This window comes from Propithecus coquereli, unplaced genomic scaffold, assembly GCF_000956105.1.
Source record: "Propithecus coquereli isolate 6110/MARCELLA unplaced genomic scaffold, Pcoq_1.0 Scaffold295, whole genome shotgun sequence".
NCBI classification, from domain to species: domain Eukaryota; kingdom Metazoa; phylum Chordata; class Mammalia; order Primates; family Indriidae; genus Propithecus; species Propithecus coquereli.
The window spans coordinates 3,159,791-3,179,472 of record NW_012148563.1 but is presented as its reverse complement, the minus strand read 5'-3'; the positions used below and the strand labels follow the sequence as shown (position 1 = coordinate 3,179,472).

The window sequence follows — 19,682 nt, the reverse complement described above, 5'->3', positions numbered from 1 at the left end:
CTCTGGCTGCAAACGGCTGGGCGTGTGAGGGGTTGTGCGGTGTGGGGACCCAGAAGAAGCCTCCCCAGGCTCCGGCCACTCAGCCGCCTGGACGAGCTGACCTTTCCCCCCGCCCAGGTCACCCTCCTGCTAACGCTGCTCCCTTGGCTCATTTGTCTAAAGAGTGTCCCCCTTCCCGCCTGGCCTCGGTTTACTGGCCTGGCCTGGGTTGGGTTGGGGAATGGGGGTGGGGGTAGCGGGGAGGGAAGACCCTCTCGCTGTGCTTCTTATAGAGGCTGACACGTCACGATTCTCATATGTAAATGTCTTTGGAGCGTCTGTGGGCCGTGGGCACCCTTCCAATCCTGCTGTGGGTACATCCCACCTGGTGGTGGAAACTCAGTGTCCCACCTGAGACAGGGACGGCCACCGTGCTCTTTGTCCTCCCCGAGACACCACACGCAGAATCAGAGCCTTGGTTTCAGGTTTGGACTCTGCCACGGATAAGCTGCCTCATTCCTTCATTCACTCTCGTGACAAGTGGCTGTTGAGCGTGGACCATGTCCCCGGGCGGCATCAGGTGCCGAGGAGTCTATAGCCGGTAAACGGGACACCACGCACAGAACACAGCTACGCACTGTGGCACGTGGCACGAGCTCTTTGGGAGCCCTTCCATCTTCTCAGGGGGGCGTGGCTCCTGGAGGGTCCCCGAGGCACACAGAGGCCAGACCCCCAGAGCTAGTGGGGAGAAAGGCCAGAGCGATGGGTGCGGGCTGGCTCCGGAAGGGGCGCTGGGAGAGCCGGTCAGGGCTGGCTTGGGCTGGGCCGTCGACCCTCCTACCCCCTGGCAGGGCGGTCTGCACCCCTTGCCCGTGATAACGGACTTGGCTGCTTTGAAAAATGCAACGACGTGCCAAGTCTGGCCTGATGGTGGCCTCAGGAGAGGAGCTGTGAAGCCCCAGCTGTGTACTGGGTGGTTGGGATTTAAGATGCTGGAAAGAGGCAGCAGGTCCCAGGCCAGGTGAGCGTGACCGGGGAGGGAGCTCGTTCTGAACAGTCTGCAGATGGCGCTCGCAGGCTGCTCCGACCCCAGCCCGTCCGCCATGCCTGTTTGTTTACATATCCCCTGTAAACACTGTTCTTGATGTTCTTCCTTCTTTGTTCGCTCAACATGGCAACAGCGTTGAGTAGTTGCAGCAGGGACCTTACGGCCAGTGGAGCCTAATACATTTGCTACAGAGCCTTTTACAGAAAATGTTTGCGACCCCACCTAGCAGGGCCTGCAAGAGCTGCAGCCTAAGGGTCCTAGACAGGCTGGGGCTAGACGGGGGGGTGGGCGTGGGTAGGGGGCTGGGATTCACTGAGACGTGCCCACAGGGGGCCGCACCCACGGAGGACCCACCCTCCCAGGGTGGGGGAGGGGGCCCACATTCGCGGTCCCCTGAGCATCAGGGTGGCGCTGGGCAGTCTGTGTTTTACAGGGAGGGGGGGCCCTGCCCCTGCTTCCAGAAATGCCAGGGGCCAAGCGCCCTTCACCCCTGCCTGGGCTGTCCCAGCCGCCCACCCTCTCTCTCCCGGGCCTGGCAGGAGGTGGACAGAGGCTGTGCCCAGGAGGGGCCCAGGGGGGTCTTGGCTTGTGGGGCAGGCCTGGGTGTCTCCTCTCTACTCCTGGTCCTCTGCCCAGGCCCTCGGGGGCCATCCTCCTGCTGGGTGGCTTGAGTCACTCCCTCCCCAGGCCTGGGATTACCTGCTGTCTCCACAGAGAAGAACCTGTCCTGCCGGCAGGGCCTGCCTTTGTCCCAGAACTGGTGCTTTGCGCCTTTGCTCCCGCCCTGGCGGCTGTGAGTGGGGTGGGCCCTCGGCTGGGAGAGAGCGAGTGGGGCAGAGAACAACCGGATGAGCTGGGCTGTGCTCCTCTTTCACTCACTCAGCCTCCAACCTCGGGCCCGGTACTCATTTATTGAGCACCTACTGTGTGCCAGCAATGGGCTGGGTGTTGGGGATTCGGCAGTGAGTGAGCTGAGACCCCTTGTCTGAGTGTCTGCGTCACACGTGTCTTCCCGGGCTCTCCACGCCTCAGGACACGGATGTTACTATATTATTATAAATATCATTTGTTTATTATATAACATAACTGTAAATTTTTAACTATGTTATCATAATCATTGCATTGTCATATATCATTATAAAAAGTGGATATTGCCACTTTTCAGATGAGGAAATGGAATAGAATCATTCCTTTAACTTTGCGATTTAGGGAAAAGTGGTCTGTGTTGTACAAAAACCCTTGAAGGCCGACGCTTCCATGTCCTTTGTCACTAGGGCACCGGCTTTGGGAGGGCTGCCGTGGGCCCCGGGTTCCCAGGGGTCTGGAGCAGCGGGGCGCGGCACGGGCACTGGGCTCGGTTCCGGGCAAGACGCCATCCGCCAGAGCTGGAATGCGACAGGCTCCAGCCCCAGGCTGAGAAGTCCGGTGGCTGTCTGGTTGCCACAGGACCAAGCAGGAGCGAGGAGGAGCAGACAGGGATTCCAAGCAGCTGGCGCAGCCTCCAGCTCAGCTCGGCCGGTTACCTCCCGGCTGCCCCCTCCAGGAAGGCCTCCGTGCGCTGCAGGAGAGGACCTGGCCAGGGTCGGGGGGGGGCCCAGAACTGGGGGAGACCACAGGCCGCCCCCTTGAATCCTAACTGGTCACAGCAGGGGAATTCTGGCCTATGTCCCTGGGCTGCAAACACCTTCTCAGTGACATCTTTCGGAAGGATGGTGACACCTAGTGCTTGCACGTGCATTTGCCAATGTTGGGCCGTGTGCAGGAAGGGGAAGGTGACACACCAGTGTCCCCCCGAGCTGTGGGCGGGAAACTCGTCCTAAGCGAAGCCCCTCTTGGCCCCCCGTTTCAGGCGCCTTCTTCACAAAGGTGGTGGAGCTGGGAGCCTCGTCTCTGAAGTTTGAGATCTGGGACACGGCTGGCCAGGAGAAGTACCACAGCGTCTGCCACCTCTACTTCAGGGGCGCCAACGCCGCGCTTTTGGTGTACGACGTCGCCAAGAAGGTGGGGCTCACCGCATGGCGTGTCCTCACCCTGTTTCTCGGGGCGGCTGCCCTGTTTCTCCGGGGCGGGGAAGGCTCCTCTGAGGGAATCATGGCCAGAGCTGGTGCTTTACAGCATAATCACAACAAGGAATAGGGACCACATTAGTGAGGGTTGGCCACCTCCTCCAGGAAGCCCTCCTGCCAACCCCTCCCCCTCCTCCACGGCTGGGTTCTGCTCCTCCATGGTCCTCCCAGAACAGCCTGAACACGCCACTGCCCTCCACCCTCCGTAGTCCCTGAGTGCCGCTGAGCTGGGCTGTGCCTGCCCGTTTCCGTAACGCTCCTCTGCGGTGCATCCCCAGGCAGACACTAAATACCAGCGAGCAGACACGCTAGGCCAGACGAGGGAAGCTGAGATGCGGGAGAGGCGGGGACTGGCCGTGCTGGGGCGGGGCCGGGCGGTGCAGGGGGCAGTGAGCAGGGAGGGAAGAGTGTCCCAGGTGAGGCGTGTGGTGGAGTCTAGGGAGGTCGGGATGACGAGCCGGGCTGCAGGAGCACGGGCTTCCGTGGGGTGGAGACAGGCTGGGCCAGGCCTCGGGCAGGAGCCCCATTACCTGGTCTGCAGGGCTCCCGCAGTCAGGGTCAGATTTGGGGTGGTGGCCACTCCCCAAAACTCTTGTACACCACGACCCTTTGAGGACATCCAGGGTGGTGGCTCAGGAGCTGGGGGCCGTCAGTCTCCCGGGCCAACTGCGGGAAGGAGCTGAGGCGTGTCTCGGCAGTTGGCCGCACAGGTCAGCCAGGGCAGGAGCAGACCTGGCCGCCCTCTCCTCGGGGCAGCGCAGCTCGGCAGGTCCGCCACGGCCAACTGGATCCCGAGACGTTTCACACAACGGGACAGGCATCACCTGCCTCATGCCCCCGAATGGCGGATGAAGAACACCTGAAAGTTTCATCTGACACTAGTTTGTTTCTTTCCTAGGATTCATTCCACAAGGCCCAGCAGTGGCTGAGGGACCTGGAGAAGGAGTTCCGCCCAGGAGAGGTCGTGGTGATGCTGGTTGGCAACAAGACAGACCTCAGCGAGGAGCGGGAGGTCACGTTCGAGGTACTGCTGTGGCGACCCCTGTTAAGTCCCATGGGAAAGAGAGAGGCTGTCCACCTCCGTGTCCAGGCTTTGGGCACTGCACACGCACACCTGCACACTCACACCTGCACACTAACACCTGCACACCTGCATGCTTACACCTGCACACCCACACACTCATACCTGCATACCTGTACGCTTACACCTGCACACCCACACACCCACACATGCACACCTGCACACTCACACCTGCACACTCACACCTGCACACCTGCACACTAACACCTGCACACTCACACCCACACACTCACACATGCACACTCACACCTGCACACCCACACACCCACACATGCACATCTGCACACTAACACCCGCACACCCACACATGGACACCCACACACTCACACCTGCACACCCACACACTTGCACACACACACCTGCATGCTCACACCTGTACACCTGCACACTCACACATGTACACCCGCACACTCACACATGCACACCCACACACCCACACACCCACACACTCACACATGCACACCCACACACACATGCACACCCACACACCCACACAGTCACACATGGACACCTATACACTCACACCTGCACACCCGCATACAGGTAGGCACACTCACAAATGCATATTCATACACATTCACAAACACACGTGCATGCACACACATGTGGGCACCCGCCACATTCTCACACACACACATACAAACACTTCCCAGCTTAGTTTCCCTTTTGGCCAATGACTTCTGGTCTTCCCTCAAAGCTCAGACCTAGGGAGGGTGACGGTTCACATATGGGGAAAGCCGGGAGCCCCACCCCAGCCCTCCTGAGAGCCGGAGGGTCCTGCTGGCGTCCCGCATAGGGGATGGGGCCCTCGCCACCTGCTCCACGCCACGCACGCCAGGCCTGGCCCTCCCAGCTTGCCCTGTGGGAGCGAAGTCCACCGTTCCCTTTCGAGCAGTCCGGCTCTCCCGCAGGTCTCCCTTCCCTACTCAGGGAGCAGCGGGCTCTGAGCCGGGGACACCCTCTGTCATCTGCGTGCTGTCAGCCCCCCCTTCCCGGGTGCAGCAGTCGCCCTGTTGATGCTGTCCGTCTTCCCCCACGGCGCCCCCCTCCCTACTCTCTTTAGGACGAGGACCGTGTAGGAAGCTGCAGACAAGTAGCTGGTGGGGAGACTCCCACACACACCAGAGGCCGCCCAAGGAAGGGCTGATTCGGGGCTCAGCTGGGGGGCACCTCCAAAATAGAGGGGCACCCGGCTTCCTTGAAGGCCATGGAGAGACAGAGAAGTGGCGTGAAGATTGCGGAGAATGGGGGAGGGCAAGGGACAAAGGGAGACAGTGTCAGTCGGGCCCTTGGAGGGGCGCCCGAGTTGGAGCCCCCGTGGCGTGGCGGCGGGGCGGATGGGGCTGGCCTTGGAGCCGCGCCCGCTCACGGCAGCCAGAGGGCTGGTAGAGGCGGCGGGCAGAAGCACAGGTGCGAAAGTTGCTGGCTGAGAAGCTCGGTGGGGACGAAAGCAGGACTGGCCCACAGCTCTGTGGGCCCAGGATGGGGGAGGAGCGGCCCCCGGTGGGGTGGCTGCTGTGGGGACAGGAGCCTGCACTGTGCCCTCCGGGTCCGCCGCGAGCTCCTCCTCCTGGGGGGAGGCCCACACGGGAGGCCGCTGCTTCTCGGCCACCTGCCTCCTGGGCGTGGACATGGCCTTCCCGTGAACGCTCTCCTTCCTGGTCATGCGGTGCAAGCTGCCGCTTCCCGTTTCCCCGCATGGGCCCCACACGCGGGCTCCTGGCGGGAGGGCCCAGGTGGGCTCGGACCAGGCCCCCCGCCCCCGCCTTCGTGTGCTGCCTTGGCTCTCGGGTGGTGTCTTTCCTGGCCTCAGAGCCGCAAGGGCCGGAGCCGTGGGCGGCGGGAGCCACGTGCTGGACACTCACCTTTCCAGGCTCTGCTGGGACAGGGCGGTTCCTCGTGAGTCCTGCCCCAGGGAGAACCTGTTCCGCCTCCCCTCTGCCCGCCGCCTCGGTCCTCGGCTGGCTTCTCCAGGGCGACCAAGAGACAGAGCTTAAACAATGAGTGTGGAGGAACTAGGTCTCCACAGCTGCAGGTGTTTCTTGGGTTTTTAATGTCAGCTGGGTGTTCTTCAGAAACTCTCATCTTACTGAAAAAGTTGGATTTTTGTGGCTTTTTCCCTTAGGAAGGGAAGGAGTTTGCCGAGAGCAAAGGGTTGCTGTTCATGGAAACCTCCGCCAAACTGAACCACCAGGTGACTGAGGTCTTCAGTGCCGTGGGTGAGTGACGGCCCCAGGCTGGGGAAGGGGGCAGGTGCTCTGCACCCCACCTGCTTCCCTGGGTCTCCTTTGCTGGCGCCCAGGACCCAGGAGACCGTGTCCAGGGACTGGAAGACGACCAGGAGGGGCGAGGGGGCCCTGGTTCTATGGCTCTGGGCAAAGGTCAGGAGGGGGTCCCGGGCGGCCCAGGCCTGCAGGGCGACTCCCCTCCCCACCCAGCCCCTCCTTCTGCTTTCACAGCCCGAGAGCTCTTGCAGAGAGACGACAGGGAGGGCCAGGCTCCGAGAAGGGACGCGGCCGTGGTTCTGAACGAGGGGCCCACGAGGCAGGCCAGATGCTGCGCCCACTAGCAGCAGCCACTCCAGGGGGGTCGTGGGGAGGACGCCCCCAGCCCACGCCAAGTCTTCAGGGTGGGCCACTGCCAGCTCCGAGTTGATTCTGATTCACTGTTGACGCTGGGTCGTTCCCGAGCCCTAGAGGGTCCTGCAAGTTGGCATCCTTTACAAGAACCACTTCTCAAAGCCAGTGGGAATTGTCCGGGCAGGATCCGGGGTCAAGTGGCTACCAGAAGAGTGTCAGCCCAGACACCACCTGATTCCGGAAGCCTGTGCCTGCGCCATCTGAATTGTCATACTCTCAGCCGCCTCGCCCTGGGACACAGAGGAATTAAACGGGGTGGAGAGGAAGCAATGATCAGAAAGACATTTTGATCATGGTGATGGTCGACAGACGCCTTGTACGTGGCTTGGGCAGCACGCTGGCCCAGTGGCTGGGCCCACCTGCTTCTGGGAGGTGGGAGAGGCAGCAGCAGGCCAGATGGCAGAGTGGGAGGCCCAAGGCATCTGCATCTTGGGAAGGGCAGCTGGGGTGGGGGACACAGTCCCCTCCCACTCTCTCCTCCTGGCTGCGAATTTGATAGAGCAGTTTCTGTCCGGTGGGCATGAAGATTCTGAGACTTTTAGCCTGAGATGCAAGTTGTACCTCGAATGCATTTTTTTCTCTAAAAATTAAACTGCTTTCGACAATCTAACTTTTGGTGAGTTTTTGAGGACAAGGTAGGGCACAGGGCCTGGTGGGTGGTGTCACCGCAGGTATCTCTGCAGGTGTTCTAGGGCCTGGTGGGTGGTGTCACGGCAGGTGTCTCTGCAGGTGTTCTAGGGCCTGGTGGGTGGTGTCACCGCAGGTATCTCTGCAGGTGTTCTAGGACCTGGTGGGTGGTGTCACCGCAGGTGTCTCTGCAGGTGTTCTAGGGCCTGGTGGGTGGTGTCACCGCAGGTGTCTCTGCAGGTGTTCTAGGGCCTGGTGGGTGGTGTCACCACAGGTGTCTCTGCAGGTGTTCTAGGGCCTGGTGGGTGGTGTCACCACAGGTGTCTCTGCAGGTGTTCTAGGGCCTGGTGGGTGGTGTCACCGCAGGTGTCTCTGCAGGTGTTCTAGGGCCTGGTGGGTGGTGTCACCGCAGGTGTCTCTGCAGGTGTTCTAGGGCCTGGTGGGTGGTGTCACGCGCAGGTGTCTCTGCAGGTGTTCTAGGGCCTGGTGGGTGGTGTCACTGCAGGTATCTGCACGTGTTCTAGGAGGGCTCGTGTTAATAAACAAGGAGGCAGCCCATTTGGCAGGCTGTGGCTAAGGTGAGCACGGCCATCTCTCTGGTTGGGACCTGTCCCAGATGGTGACACATGTTATCCCCATCGTGACTGCCTGCCTTTACAGAGAAACCGAGATCCCTGTGTTGGGGGGTGAGCCCCACATGACATTTTTCTGTCGGGTCTCTCTGGTCACCAGATGTGACAAGGTGAAGGTATTTCAAAGGTGGTTCAAAGGTGGCCATTTCTTGGAAGGTGATGCTGGTTTTCGTCCTTGCCCCCGGGACTGTGATAAGCAGGTTTGAGTTGTACACGGTAAGACGTCGTCACCACCTGAAAAAGTGGCTGCCCCGTGTCGACTGTGAGGGTGAACAGAGAAGAATGAAAAGCGTCCCTCTCACTTGCTGCTCTTCTCATCCCCAAGGGGCCCCGCACAGTCCGCTCCTCCCGGCCCGCCCCCGGCGCTGGCCCTTTGCGTGGAGGCCACCTGCCCAGCCACCAGGCTCGACTTCTGGGGGTTCGGCTAGCTGGGATGCACCTCGGTGAGGCCCTCAGTTGGCCGTGTGCCGGCACAAGGCCACTGCGCCCTCTGGGAGGCCTGTCCCCCTCCACTGGGCCCGGGGAGGGCGCAGCTCCGCCGGGCTGGCCGGGGCTCTCAGCGTCCTGGCCACAGTTGCCACGGTTCCTTTCTAATGAGCCCTCCCGGCGTTGTTGTCCCGACTGGAGGCACTACCTGTGCCTACTGGGCCCCCGGGGACCCAGCTTCTGCCCTGGGGAGGCGGAAACTGCTCAGGTGTCCCTCGGAGTCAGACTTACTGATGCTTGCGTGACCTCACAGAAACTTCTCGAGTGGCGTTAAGTAGATGAGTGCAGACCAGATTTCCACAAGGCTCTTTATTGTCGTGGTCTTTGAGGAAAGCCAAGCGTGAATACAGAAAATAACAGCTTCTGAGAGGGCCTGTTTCCTTGATTTTCACTAACGCCGTTTTCTTCTTAGACAGGCTCGTAGGTGAAAGCTGACGCCTCATGGCCGTGCTTGGCAGTTTCCGGCTGCTGGCGCAGGGGGACCCTTTCTCACGTGGCGATTCCCTCGCAGATGAGGGACATGAGGGTGAGTCCCTGGTGTGCTCGGCTGTGTCCTCTGGCCCCGTGCCCCACAGCGGGACCCCTGCGCCTGGCAGGCCGGTCCCGCCCTGGGGTGGCGGAGGCCGAGGCTGCCCGTGTCCACCAGGTGGCGCTCCAGGACCGGCGAGGCAAAGCCACCGCTGTCCCGGCGGAGCTCGGCACGCAGGGCTGGCAGTGACTGCAGGAAACAGCACGTGTGGGACAGCAGATCTGTGGGACGCTGGTGTGCACGATCACCTGTCTGCCCCCGTCTTTCACGCTCGTGTCACATGCTAGAATTTATTACTAAAATGCATCCTTCAGCTTTTTCCATCAGGAATTCTTTCACAGCCTCCGTGAGATTGGGCGGCTCTGTTGGTCCTGGAGCCCCGGGGCTGCCCGTTGCACGGACTTGTGACTGCCCCTTTCCCTCTCCCCCGCCCCAGGCAGGCGGGGCCCAACCCTGCACTGGAATCCTGCACCCCACACCTGCACCCCGCACCTGCACCCCACACCTGCACCCCGCACCTGCAGCCCACAACTGCACCCCATACCCGCACCCCGCACCTGCGCCCCACACAGAGCTTCTGGCCACATCCATCTGCTCGGGGACTTCTAAAGCCGCCCAGGTGGACCTGCTGTTTGAGCACCGTCGGCGAGAGCCTCTGCGAGGGCAGGTTCCCAGCGCCTCCTACAGTGTCTGGCGCGCGCCAGGCGCTCAACACGTGTGTGTCCAGCAAAGGGACAACGGCCACGTTTCCCCAGAGACCTAAAGAACTGACAGGCTTCCTGGTAACAGCCTCCCCACGACTGACACACGCGTGGGGGCCTGTGCCGGTGCTGCGCCGCCGAAGCCATCCCCCCCGCAGCGGGGTGCGGCGGGCGAAAGGCAGGAGGGCCCCAGCTCTGCAGCACACAGGGATGGAGACCCAGCTGGCAGACACGCCTGTCACTGACACTTCGGGGTAAAGGGCTCCAGCCCTGCTTAGCCTGAGTTCCGACCTGGCTTCTCTGCTGAGCTGCTGTTCTGTGCGTGTGGGGAGTGGAGAGGTTTACAGGTGACCCGTGCGAGCTCCCTGTCATCCCAGCCTGTGACCCGTGACTCTGATCTTTTCCATTTCTTTTCTTGTTCCTCTTGAATATGTTTTTTTTTTTTGAGACAGAGTCTCACTGTGTTGCCCGGGCTAGAGTGAGTGCCGTGGCGTCATCCTAGCTCACAGCAACCTCCAACTCCTGGGTTCAAGCGATCCTCCTGCCTCAGGCTCCCGAGTAGCTGGGACTACAGGCATGCGCCACCACGCCCGGCTAATTTTTTCTATATGTTTTTAGTTGTCCAATTAATTTCTTTCTAATTTTAGTAGAGACGGGGTCTCGCTCTTGCTCAGGCTGGTTTCGAACTCCTGAGCTCAAACAATCCGCCCACCTCGGCCTCCCAGAGAGCTAGGATTATAGGCGTGAGCCACCGCGCTCGGCCTTGAATATGTTTTCATCTAACTCCTCTGGATGGATCCGCTTTTCCCAGAGGGGCTGACTCACAGGCTTATTTTTTTTTTTTTTTTTTGAGCCAGAGTCTTGCTCTGTTGCCTGGGCTGGAGTGCAGTGGCGTCATCATAGCTCACAGCAACCTCCAACTCCTGGTATCCAGTGATCCTCCTGCCTCAGCCTCCTGAGTAGCTGGGACTACAGGCACGTGCCACCACTCCCGGCTAGTTTTTCTATTTTTTGTAGAGATGGGGTCTTGCTCTTGCTCAGGCTGGTCTTGAACTCCTGGCCTCAAACGATCCTCCTGCCTTGGCCTCCCAGAGTGCTAGGATTACAGATGTGAGCCACTGCACTTGGCCAGATCTATTCTTTTTCTTTAAAAATTTATGTCTTTCTTGGGGGTCTCACCAGCCAAATTTAGGACAATTCGAGCATCAAAAATTATTTATAAGGCACTGGGAAAAAAAGGAAAAAAGATACCTTCTTCTTTGGCAGAATCCAGCTGACAAATGTGGGGGAAACTGGAGTCACCATGTGTGACCAGGGTGTCACAGTTGATCCCAGCAAGTGTGGTCAGCGGATGCCAAATCCTGGGGTGTGGGCTGGTTGGGAAACAGGATACGGGGCCCGGGACCGCCACAGGTGCACGTTGATCACACAGGGAACAAAACCCTCACCACCGAGAGATCTGCCTCGACCGCACGGTCAAACTCAGTGTCGGTCAGGGAGGACCCTGGACCCACTGTCGGCTATGACACGGCAGGAGGGATGCAAAGCACTTGTGCCCACAGTGAGCAACCTGGATCCAATCAAGCCCCTCGGCCGGCCTCTCAGATTCGGGAAATGCAGGGGACAGAAGAACAGGCCCAGTGCTGTGGGGGAAAAACTAGCGTCACATGCGCGGGAACCCAGCATGCTGCGTGGCCACTGGCACGGCGTTTTGTGTCTGTGCCCACACTGGGCTGTGAACTCTTTTTTCAAAGCATACAACAGTGGCTTTTAGCACATTCACCATGTTCTTCAGCCTCCACCTTGGTCTGATCCAAGACATTTTCTCCCCCTTCCAAAAGGAAACCCCATCCTATTAGGCAGTCATGCCCCATTCCCCTCCTCCCTAACCCTGGCGGCCACCAACCTACTTTCTGTCTCTAAGAAATCGCATATTCTGGACTTTTCATAGAAAGGGAATCAGACAAAATGTGGACTTTTGTGACTGCCTTCTTTCACTTGGCGTGACGTTTCCAAGGTCACCCTTGTCGTAGCAGGTGCCATTCCTTTTCATGGTTGAATAATATTCCACTGGAGACCGCATTTTGTTTATCCACCCGTCATGGCATGTTTGTGTCCCCCTCAAATTCGCGTGTTGCATTCCTAACTCCTATTGCGATGGCGTTAGGAGGGGGGTCTTCGGGAAGAGATTAGGTCGTGAAGGGTCTGTTCTCCGGCATGTGAAGATACACCAGCGAGACGGGCCCTCACAGGTATTGGGTCTGCCGGCACCTTGATCTTGGACTTCTAGCCTCCAGGTCTGCGAGAAATAAATGTCTATTGCTAAAGCCTCTGCGTCTGTGGTATCTTGTTACAGAAGCCCAAACCGACCGAGGCAGTGGGCGTTTAGGTCACTCCCACCGTTTGGCTACTGTGACTGGTGCTGCCACGACCATCCTGTACAAGCATTTGTCTGAGCACCTGCTTCCAGTTCCCTGGGGGATCTACCTGGGGCGGGATTGTCGGGTCATATGGTGATTCTATTAATATGTTCATCTTTTTGAGGAACTGCCAGACTGCTTTCCTGGGCTGTGACCTCTTGAAGTCCTGAGCCTCCACCTGTCCCCAGGGAGCAGGCCTGGCCACCCGCCCTGTTCCCACAGGCTCACGCCCCCTGGTGAGGTGCCAGGGCAAGAGGGGCCCCCGAGCCGGGGGAGGTACAGCCGCCCTGACTTGGTCCTGTGTGGGTGATCTGGGTCAGAGGCAGCTGGGGTCTGGGCGTGGCCACTGGGCCCTTCTGAGTGCGGGTGGACAGGAGGCTGCGGCAGGGCGGGCTCCTGAGATCGCCGTCTGCAAGCAGGGTCCAGCAGAGCCCGGCACAAGCTTCGGGTTGGAGGGACTGGTGAAACGTGTTACCCCACGCCACGTTGCAGGTGGGCCTCGGGAAGGGGTTTGCATTCACCAAGTGCCCAGCCGGTGCCGGCGGGTGTGCAGGGGCCGTGCCTAACGGGCTCAGGAGTGGGGTAAGTGTGGCTGTCCCGTGGGATGCAGATGTGGAAACTGAGGCTCGGGGATGCCAAGGGATGAGCTCAGTGGCCCCGCTTGTGTGGGTGTGTCCCCCGACAGCAAGGCAAGTTCATCTGAGGCAGGACATAGAGACACCCTCGTGTGATCTGAGAGGGACCCAGGGCTGGGTGGGAGCAAGGCAGGCTCCTGTCTCCCTGCCGTGGACGAGAAACAAGCGAGCCAGGAGTCCTTGTCTGTGAGCACGAAGGGAGGCAAAGCGGAGAAGAGGACCCGCGGGTGCCTGCGGTCGGGGCGAGGGAGGGGTGCGGAGGCAAAGTCTGGAGGGCTTTCTGGGCAGCGAAGCCCCTCTGTCCGGCGCCGCGAGGGCGGATACACGTCGCTGCATGTTGTCCAGACCCACGGGCCGTGCAGCACCGAGGGTGAGCCCCAGAGCACACTGCGAACTGGGGCAGACGGAGTGGCAGGGTAGGTTCATCGACTGTGACAAATGTGCCCGCTGCTGGGGGTGTTGACAACGGGAGGCTGTGTGCGTGTGGGGACAGGGGTACCTGGGAAACCTCTGCACCTCTGCCCAGTTGCTGTGAACCTAACAGTGCTGTGAAAAATAAAGTCTTTGAAAAAAGTACTGGGGCTGAGAGAGGGACTGGGCTCGGGCTGGGGTCTGTGCTGTCCCCCTCTGGGGATGGTGTCCCATGCAGGGTGGTGCACGGCAGCCCCTGGCCTGGTGCAGTGCACAGCCTGGGCAGCCATTCAGGGCAGCCTGGGTATGGGTGTGGGCTATGGGCTGCAAGTGACCAAGGAGAGACCCAGCTCCCCTACCGAGTGCCAGGGCCCTTGGCCAAGTCACAGAGCCTCTTCTTTCCTAAGAGGCTGCTGGGCCCCGAGTTTGCTTGTAGGTTAACAGCCCAGAAGAGAAAACACCTTCCGAGCCATCAGCACAGTTGCAGACGTGCAGCTAAACACAGCCGCGCTTTTATTAGGAGGAGAGGGGAGGGGCGGGGAAGGCTCCGGAGTGATTTTCTTGACGAGCTGGCGGCCACCCAACCTGGGAAGACTTAGCAGCACCTTCCCGGGGGAAGCAGGCTGGCCGGGGGCGCTGGCCAGGCTTGGGGACAACCCCCAGAGCTGCCCTCCTCCGGCCGAAGCGGCCCACAGGCCTGATCCCGCGGCCCCTGTACCAGGCAGGGTTGATGTCGGGGGCTGGAAAAGAAAGAGCGAGAGTGGCCCACGGGGCTAGTGGCCCAGGGGTGGGACTGTGCTCCCAGAGTGGCAGGGCGGGTGCCCACGCTCAGAGCTCCCCACGGGGCCTCTCAGCTGACTGCTGCCCAGGCACCAGCCCCACTGGGACCCACCCAAGGAAGGGGCGCCTGGAGGGTCTGGAGAGGCCGTTCTGGGTGTGGGGTGGCTTTGGGAAGCAGGAAGTCGCAAGCGCACCAGGATCGACCTCCCTTTCCTACCCCCACCCACCCCGGGTTCTCCCGTGCAGGGCGTGTTGGGGTGGGGGTGGGGAGAGGAGGCCGCCCGGGCCGGGCACTCACCGCGGGTCTCCATGGAGTGCTGGTGGGTGCGACTCGCAGCCGCCTGCAGGGCAAGGCCCAGGAGCAGCAGGCACAGGAGCCAGGCCCTCGGCACCTTCATCTTCCTCGCTCCCCAGGCGAGGAGGGTGCCGTCTGGGGGCAGAGGGGCGGGAGAGACATGATGCAGGTGTGAGGGCGCGTGCACACACAGCTGGGACCTTGGCTGTGTGTGTGTGATGTGTGTGCACGAGTGTGTGTGCATGTGTGTGAGGGCGCGGTCTGTGCATGTACACGTGTGTACCAGTGTACTGTGCGTGCACATGTGCACGTGACAGAGTGTGTGTAGGTGCGTTGCACGCAGCCACACCTCTCCGTGTTCCTCTGGCCTGTGCTGGCGGGAGTGGGCATAGAGGCAGCAGGTGAGGCTGGCCCCCTGCACCGTCCCTGCCCTCCCTGGACCTGGCTCTCTCCCCCACGCAGTGAGGGTTAAGTGCATGCGTCAGCCTCTGACGGGCTCCGTCGTATCTGCGCCGATGCTCTGTCATCAGACAGGCCCGGGAGGAGTGAGCTTCGCGTGTACAGAGGTGGGCTGGCTTGGAGCAGCCTGGGGCCCGCGTGTCCGTCTGTGTTAGGGAACCGGGAGGTGCAGCAGGCCTCTGACGGCTGTGCGTGCTACACAGCCAGGCGAGCAGGTCTGTGAGGAGCTGGTCCTGGGGGTACCAGGGAGTATAGCAGTGGAGGTATAGCTGGGGGGCTGGGGGGCTAGGGGCTGAGCCTGGAGCAGGCTGAGGGGCTGGGACCCGGCGCACGTTTCTTTCCCAAGCTCATCCCAGGGTCTCCTGACGCCACCCCTGCCCTGCAGGAGGACATCAGTGGACAGCCAGGCATTGTAGGACTAGCCTGCATCCTCCATCCACACCAAGCCCGCTTGCCCTCACCACAACCCCAGACCCAACCTGCTGAGGCTCCAAGGCAAACCTGCAGCACCTGGAACCTCTCCTCACACGGCAGGACGAGCCCCCACGGTGATGGGAGGAGGCGGCTGCCGTAGACCGAGGACCCAGGGGACCCAGCCTGGCCCTGCTGGCATAGAGCCCTGACCTGCCTAGACAGTGTCCACCCTGCAGACCTGGCAAACCCGCCGCAGGTGAGCCCTGCCCCATTCCACCCTCGGCCCTTCAGGGGCCATCGGAAGACACCCAAGAGCCCCGTCTGTTTCAGGGGAGGACGCCCTGCCGACCTCGACTTTCCGGCCTCTCCCAGAGCCCCATGGAAGGTGCTGTCCATCGGAGCAGCTGAAAACGGCTACTTGTCTCCTCTGCAGAGACCTGTGTGGTGCCACTCAGGGCGGGGTGTCCCTAACCTAGAGGAAGTGAAGGTGCCCCCCTGAAGCGTAATAGAGATGCATCCAGATGGGCCGGCTGTGTCCCCTGGGCCAGGACCCGTGCTCGGTGAGGGGCGTCTTAGAACGTTAGCCTTGCTTGGTTCCTGCTTCCCTGAGACTCGGAGAGTTGGAGGATTTTGCCGTTCGCTCAGAAGGGCTTCTGGGTCCGCACTGCACTGAGAGCAGAGCTGAGCGGGAAACCTCTGCCTCACTCCCCCCATGGATGGTGCTGGGGCTCAGGGGCTCCGGGAGGGCAGGGAAGGCCTTAGGTGAATCCCGACCCACGCCCAGGTGCCCCGCATGTCTCCTGCGCGGGGTGTGCTACTCACCGCGGTCTCCTCCGAGCGTGGCACGGGCTGCCTGGCCGCGGGCAGTGGGGCCAGGCGGGAGCCCCTCCCTCCTTTTATAGCCCTGAGGAGGATGCGGCCCCCAGACGCCCTCCCCAAGCTGGCCTGTTGTCCCTGACCGCTCCGCCTCCCGAACGGGCGGCATCAGGAGAGGCCTTTATCTCTTTTTCTTTCCTTTTTTTTTTTTTTAAAAAAAAAAACTCATCAGCGACTTGATTTGTTCCTTCCTGGATTATATAATTTCATTTGGGCCAAGTGGTTTTAAAACACATTAGCCTCCCTTCTCTGCGCTGGCCTTCGGGCAGACGGCGGCGTCAAGTGTCCCCGTCCTGGCGCACTCCCCCGTCCCTACGTCTTGGCTGTAACACAGCAGGTGTCCCTGTGGGGTCCTCCCCGTGCCTTCCTCCCCGTCCTTGGTCTTTGATCAGGGTGCGCAGTGGAAAGGTGGGGAGGAAAAGGCACCAAGCCTGGCGCGGCTCTCCGCGGCCGTCTCAGCCCTGCTCACTCACCGCCGGCTTTTTCTAGTTACACTTACTGTATGCAAACCGTTTTCATCCTCGTGCTATGATTTGTATTTTTTCAACGCTTTTACAGTCTTCGTAATTAACACATAACATAAACAAATTTATTATCATTATAAGGCAAGTTTATTTTTTATTATAAAAGCAATTCCTAGATATCTGGAAAAAATTTAGTGCATACAAAATATTTAATATAAACAAAGCCAGTCACTTTCCACATTTGATGTATTTCCTTTGAGTGAGTTCCCCACGTATTTTCTCGGTAGATTCATCATACTTACACATGCTGAATCCCATTCTTTTCACCTGTAATAGTCACGTCCTCGAGTTGTTTTAAAAATGTGTATATTTGTGCCATTTTAAATAACTGTGCAATATTCTACCATTTAACTTGGAATATGGAATCATTCATGTTCTGAATAATTATAGATTATATTAAAATCATTTAAGTGAAGCTGAGTATATATGTATATATTTTTTAGAGACAGGGTCTTGCTCTGTCGCCTGGAGTGCAGTGGCACAATCAGAGCTCACTGCAGCCTCGAACTCCTGGGCTCAGGATGTCTTCCCACCTCAGCCTCCCGAGTAGCTGGGACTACAGGCGTGTGCTACCGCGTCTGGCCAATTTTTTTGCTTTTTTTTTTTTTTTCGGTAGAGACAGGGTCTTGCTGTGATGCCCAGGCTGGCCTTGAACTCCTGGGCCCAAGTGACGCTCCTGCCTTGGCCTCCAAAAATGCTGGGATTCCAGGCGTGAGCCACCACACCTGGGCAAATACAATCTTCTTAAGGGAACTGTCCGGAGAGGAGGCAGCAGGTGCTTCCCTTGGATTCTCACAGACGGGCAGCGCGCCATTGCCCCTGCTCCCTCAGGCTTTGAGGAAAAGCTTCAGGGCAAATCTTCACCCTTCGATCGGGGACAGGATCACGCGTGATTCTCTTTCTGCCTGCACGGCTTCCCACTCCTGGCGATGCAGGGTTCGGCAGGTGGGCTCCCTGGGAGATTTGCAGTCCGGGGGTGGCTGGTAAAGGGGGCAGCAGGGTAAGGGGCCCTGGAAGGGTGGGGCACAGGGTCCCTGTCTCAGGCCGCAGATTAGAGCCACTGGGAAGCTGTAAAAACGCCCCAGGGCCTGGGCTGTGCCTGGACAAACCCCAGCGGACTGCCTGGGGGCAGCTCCGCGTCAGTGACAGCCAAAGCTCCCCAGGCGCCTGTAACAGACACAGGTAGAGTATCCCAAATCCAAAAACCAGAAATGTGAAATGCTTCAAAATCTGTAACTTTCTGAGCTTTGACATAATACTCAAAAGAAATGTTCATTGGAGCATTTTGGATTTTGGATTTTCAAATTTGGGATGCTCAACTGGTAAGGATAATGCAAACATCACAAAATCCAAAAAAATCCCAACCCCAAACATTTCTGGTCCCGAGCGTTTTGCATAAGGGATGGTCGACCTGCAGCGGCGTGGCGACGGCTGTCCTGGAGTGCGGGCCTGCCTGGGAGGCGGGTTTTATGCCCAGCGCGAGAGCCGCCTGGAGCAGTGGAAACTGAGCCCCCGGGGAGGTGGAGGCAGCTTCCTGGGCATCACCACTGGAGTGTGTGTGTGTGTGAGTGTGTGTTATGTGTGTCATGTGTTGTGCGTGTAGTGTGTGTGTGTGTGTGTGTGTGTGTGGAGAGAGGAGAGAGAGAGAGAGACATTGGCTTATGGGATGGTGGGGGCTGGCAGGCCGGCAGGCTGGAGTCTGAGGGCATCTAGGGAAGAACTCCTTCCTCTTCCTCAGGGCGCTGTAGTCTTTTCTCCCAAGGTCTCAACTGATTGGGTACGGCCCACCCACACCACGGCAGGTCATCTGCTTCACTCGAAGGTTACTGATTTTAATATTAATCACATCTAAAAATACCTTCACAGCAACATCTAGGCTGGCGCTTCACCCCATATCTAGGCACCCAGAGCACAGCCAATTTTTTTTTTTAGAGACAGAGTCTTGCTCTGTCGCCCAGGCTAGAATGCCGTGGCGTCAGCCTAGCTCACAGCAACCTCAAAATCCTGGGCTCAAGCGGTCCTTCTGCCTCAGCCTCCCGAGTCGCTGGGACTACAGGCACACGCCACTGTGCCCGGCTAATTTTTTCTATATATTTTTAGTTGTTCAGCTAATTTCTTTCTAGTTTTAGCAGAGACGGAGTCTTGCTCTTGCTCAGGCTGGAGCAGAGCCAAATTGACATACAAAATGAGCCATCATAGATGGTCACGAGTGTTTGCAGTGATGTTGCAAAATACTCCGACCCCAGCGCGACCATTTCCTGGGGCATTTGAGGATGGACGCTGTGAGCCGCAGGTGCGGTCACTGGAAACACCTGAGCAGTTTGTTTGTTTGTTTAGGTACCAGCGAGGCTGTCTCTGGGAAGGATTTGCTGTGGATGTTTTCAGGGGAACCTGGGCAGCATAAGTAGGCGAAACACCTGTTCCTGGGGCTGGCTCTTTCCTGAGAAGCTGTGCGTGTGAGGTCATGTTTAGAACGGGCTTTTCCCACCTACCAGTATGTTAACTTTCGGGGGTTTTGGTTAAAAGCTAACATATGAACGAATGATGTCTGGAAGGACTTGACAGTGGCTGCTGGTTGGTAGATGATTCTGACTTTTTCTTTTGTTTATCTTCTTTGTTTTTGTGTAACTATCTTTTCTGTTTTATCCCAATAAAATAAAAAGATATTTCATATGTAATAAAAATTCTCCGTAGGAATAACTTTGGAGATATGAGCATCATCAGTATGAATAAAGATTACTGGGCTCCCGCCAGAGTGCTGAATGCAGACAGCTGGGTCCCTGAAGCCCAGCATGTGACAATTCTATTATGCCTTTGGGGATGGGCTATTTGGCTCCCAGGAAAGCAGGTTCTTCTAGATAGAGTCGCTGGGAGGTGACAGTCCTTGCAACTTACTGAAACAGTGGCTTGACAGAGAATCATGGTAAACACTGCAACACTCTAATGCAGGGTTGGCTTGATCTCTGACGGGACCTGGAGCCACAGCCTGTCAAACTGCGCTCTGCTCCAACAACGAGCAGTGAGGTGAGGTGTCCGTTGGTGATCTGGGGGCTGGGCTGCAATGTGTCGGACATTAGAGT

General features: G+C 58.9%; 1 protein-coding gene across 6 annotated transcripts in view; it reads left to right on the top strand.

Moving 5' to 3' along the window:
* RAB17 (RAB17, member RAS oncogene family) overlaps positions 1-7,423 on the top strand; it is a 16,118-nt gene extending 8,695 nt beyond the window's left edge. For all 6 annotated transcript variants that reach the window (XM_012648872.1, XM_012648873.1, XM_012648869.1 and 3 more), the window contains 4 exons: positions 2,877-3,028; positions 3,992-4,117; positions 6,300-6,393; positions 6,634-7,423. In XM_012648872.1, the coding sequence (XP_012504326.1) occupies positions 2,877-3,028; positions 3,992-4,117; positions 6,300-6,393; positions 6,634-6,743 (482 nt within the window). In that variant the 3' untranslated portion in view covers positions 6,744-7,423. The remainder of the gene's footprint in view (positions 1-2,876; positions 3,029-3,991; positions 4,118-6,299; positions 6,394-6,633) is intronic.
* Positions 7,424-19,682: the final 12,259 nt, after the last annotated feature.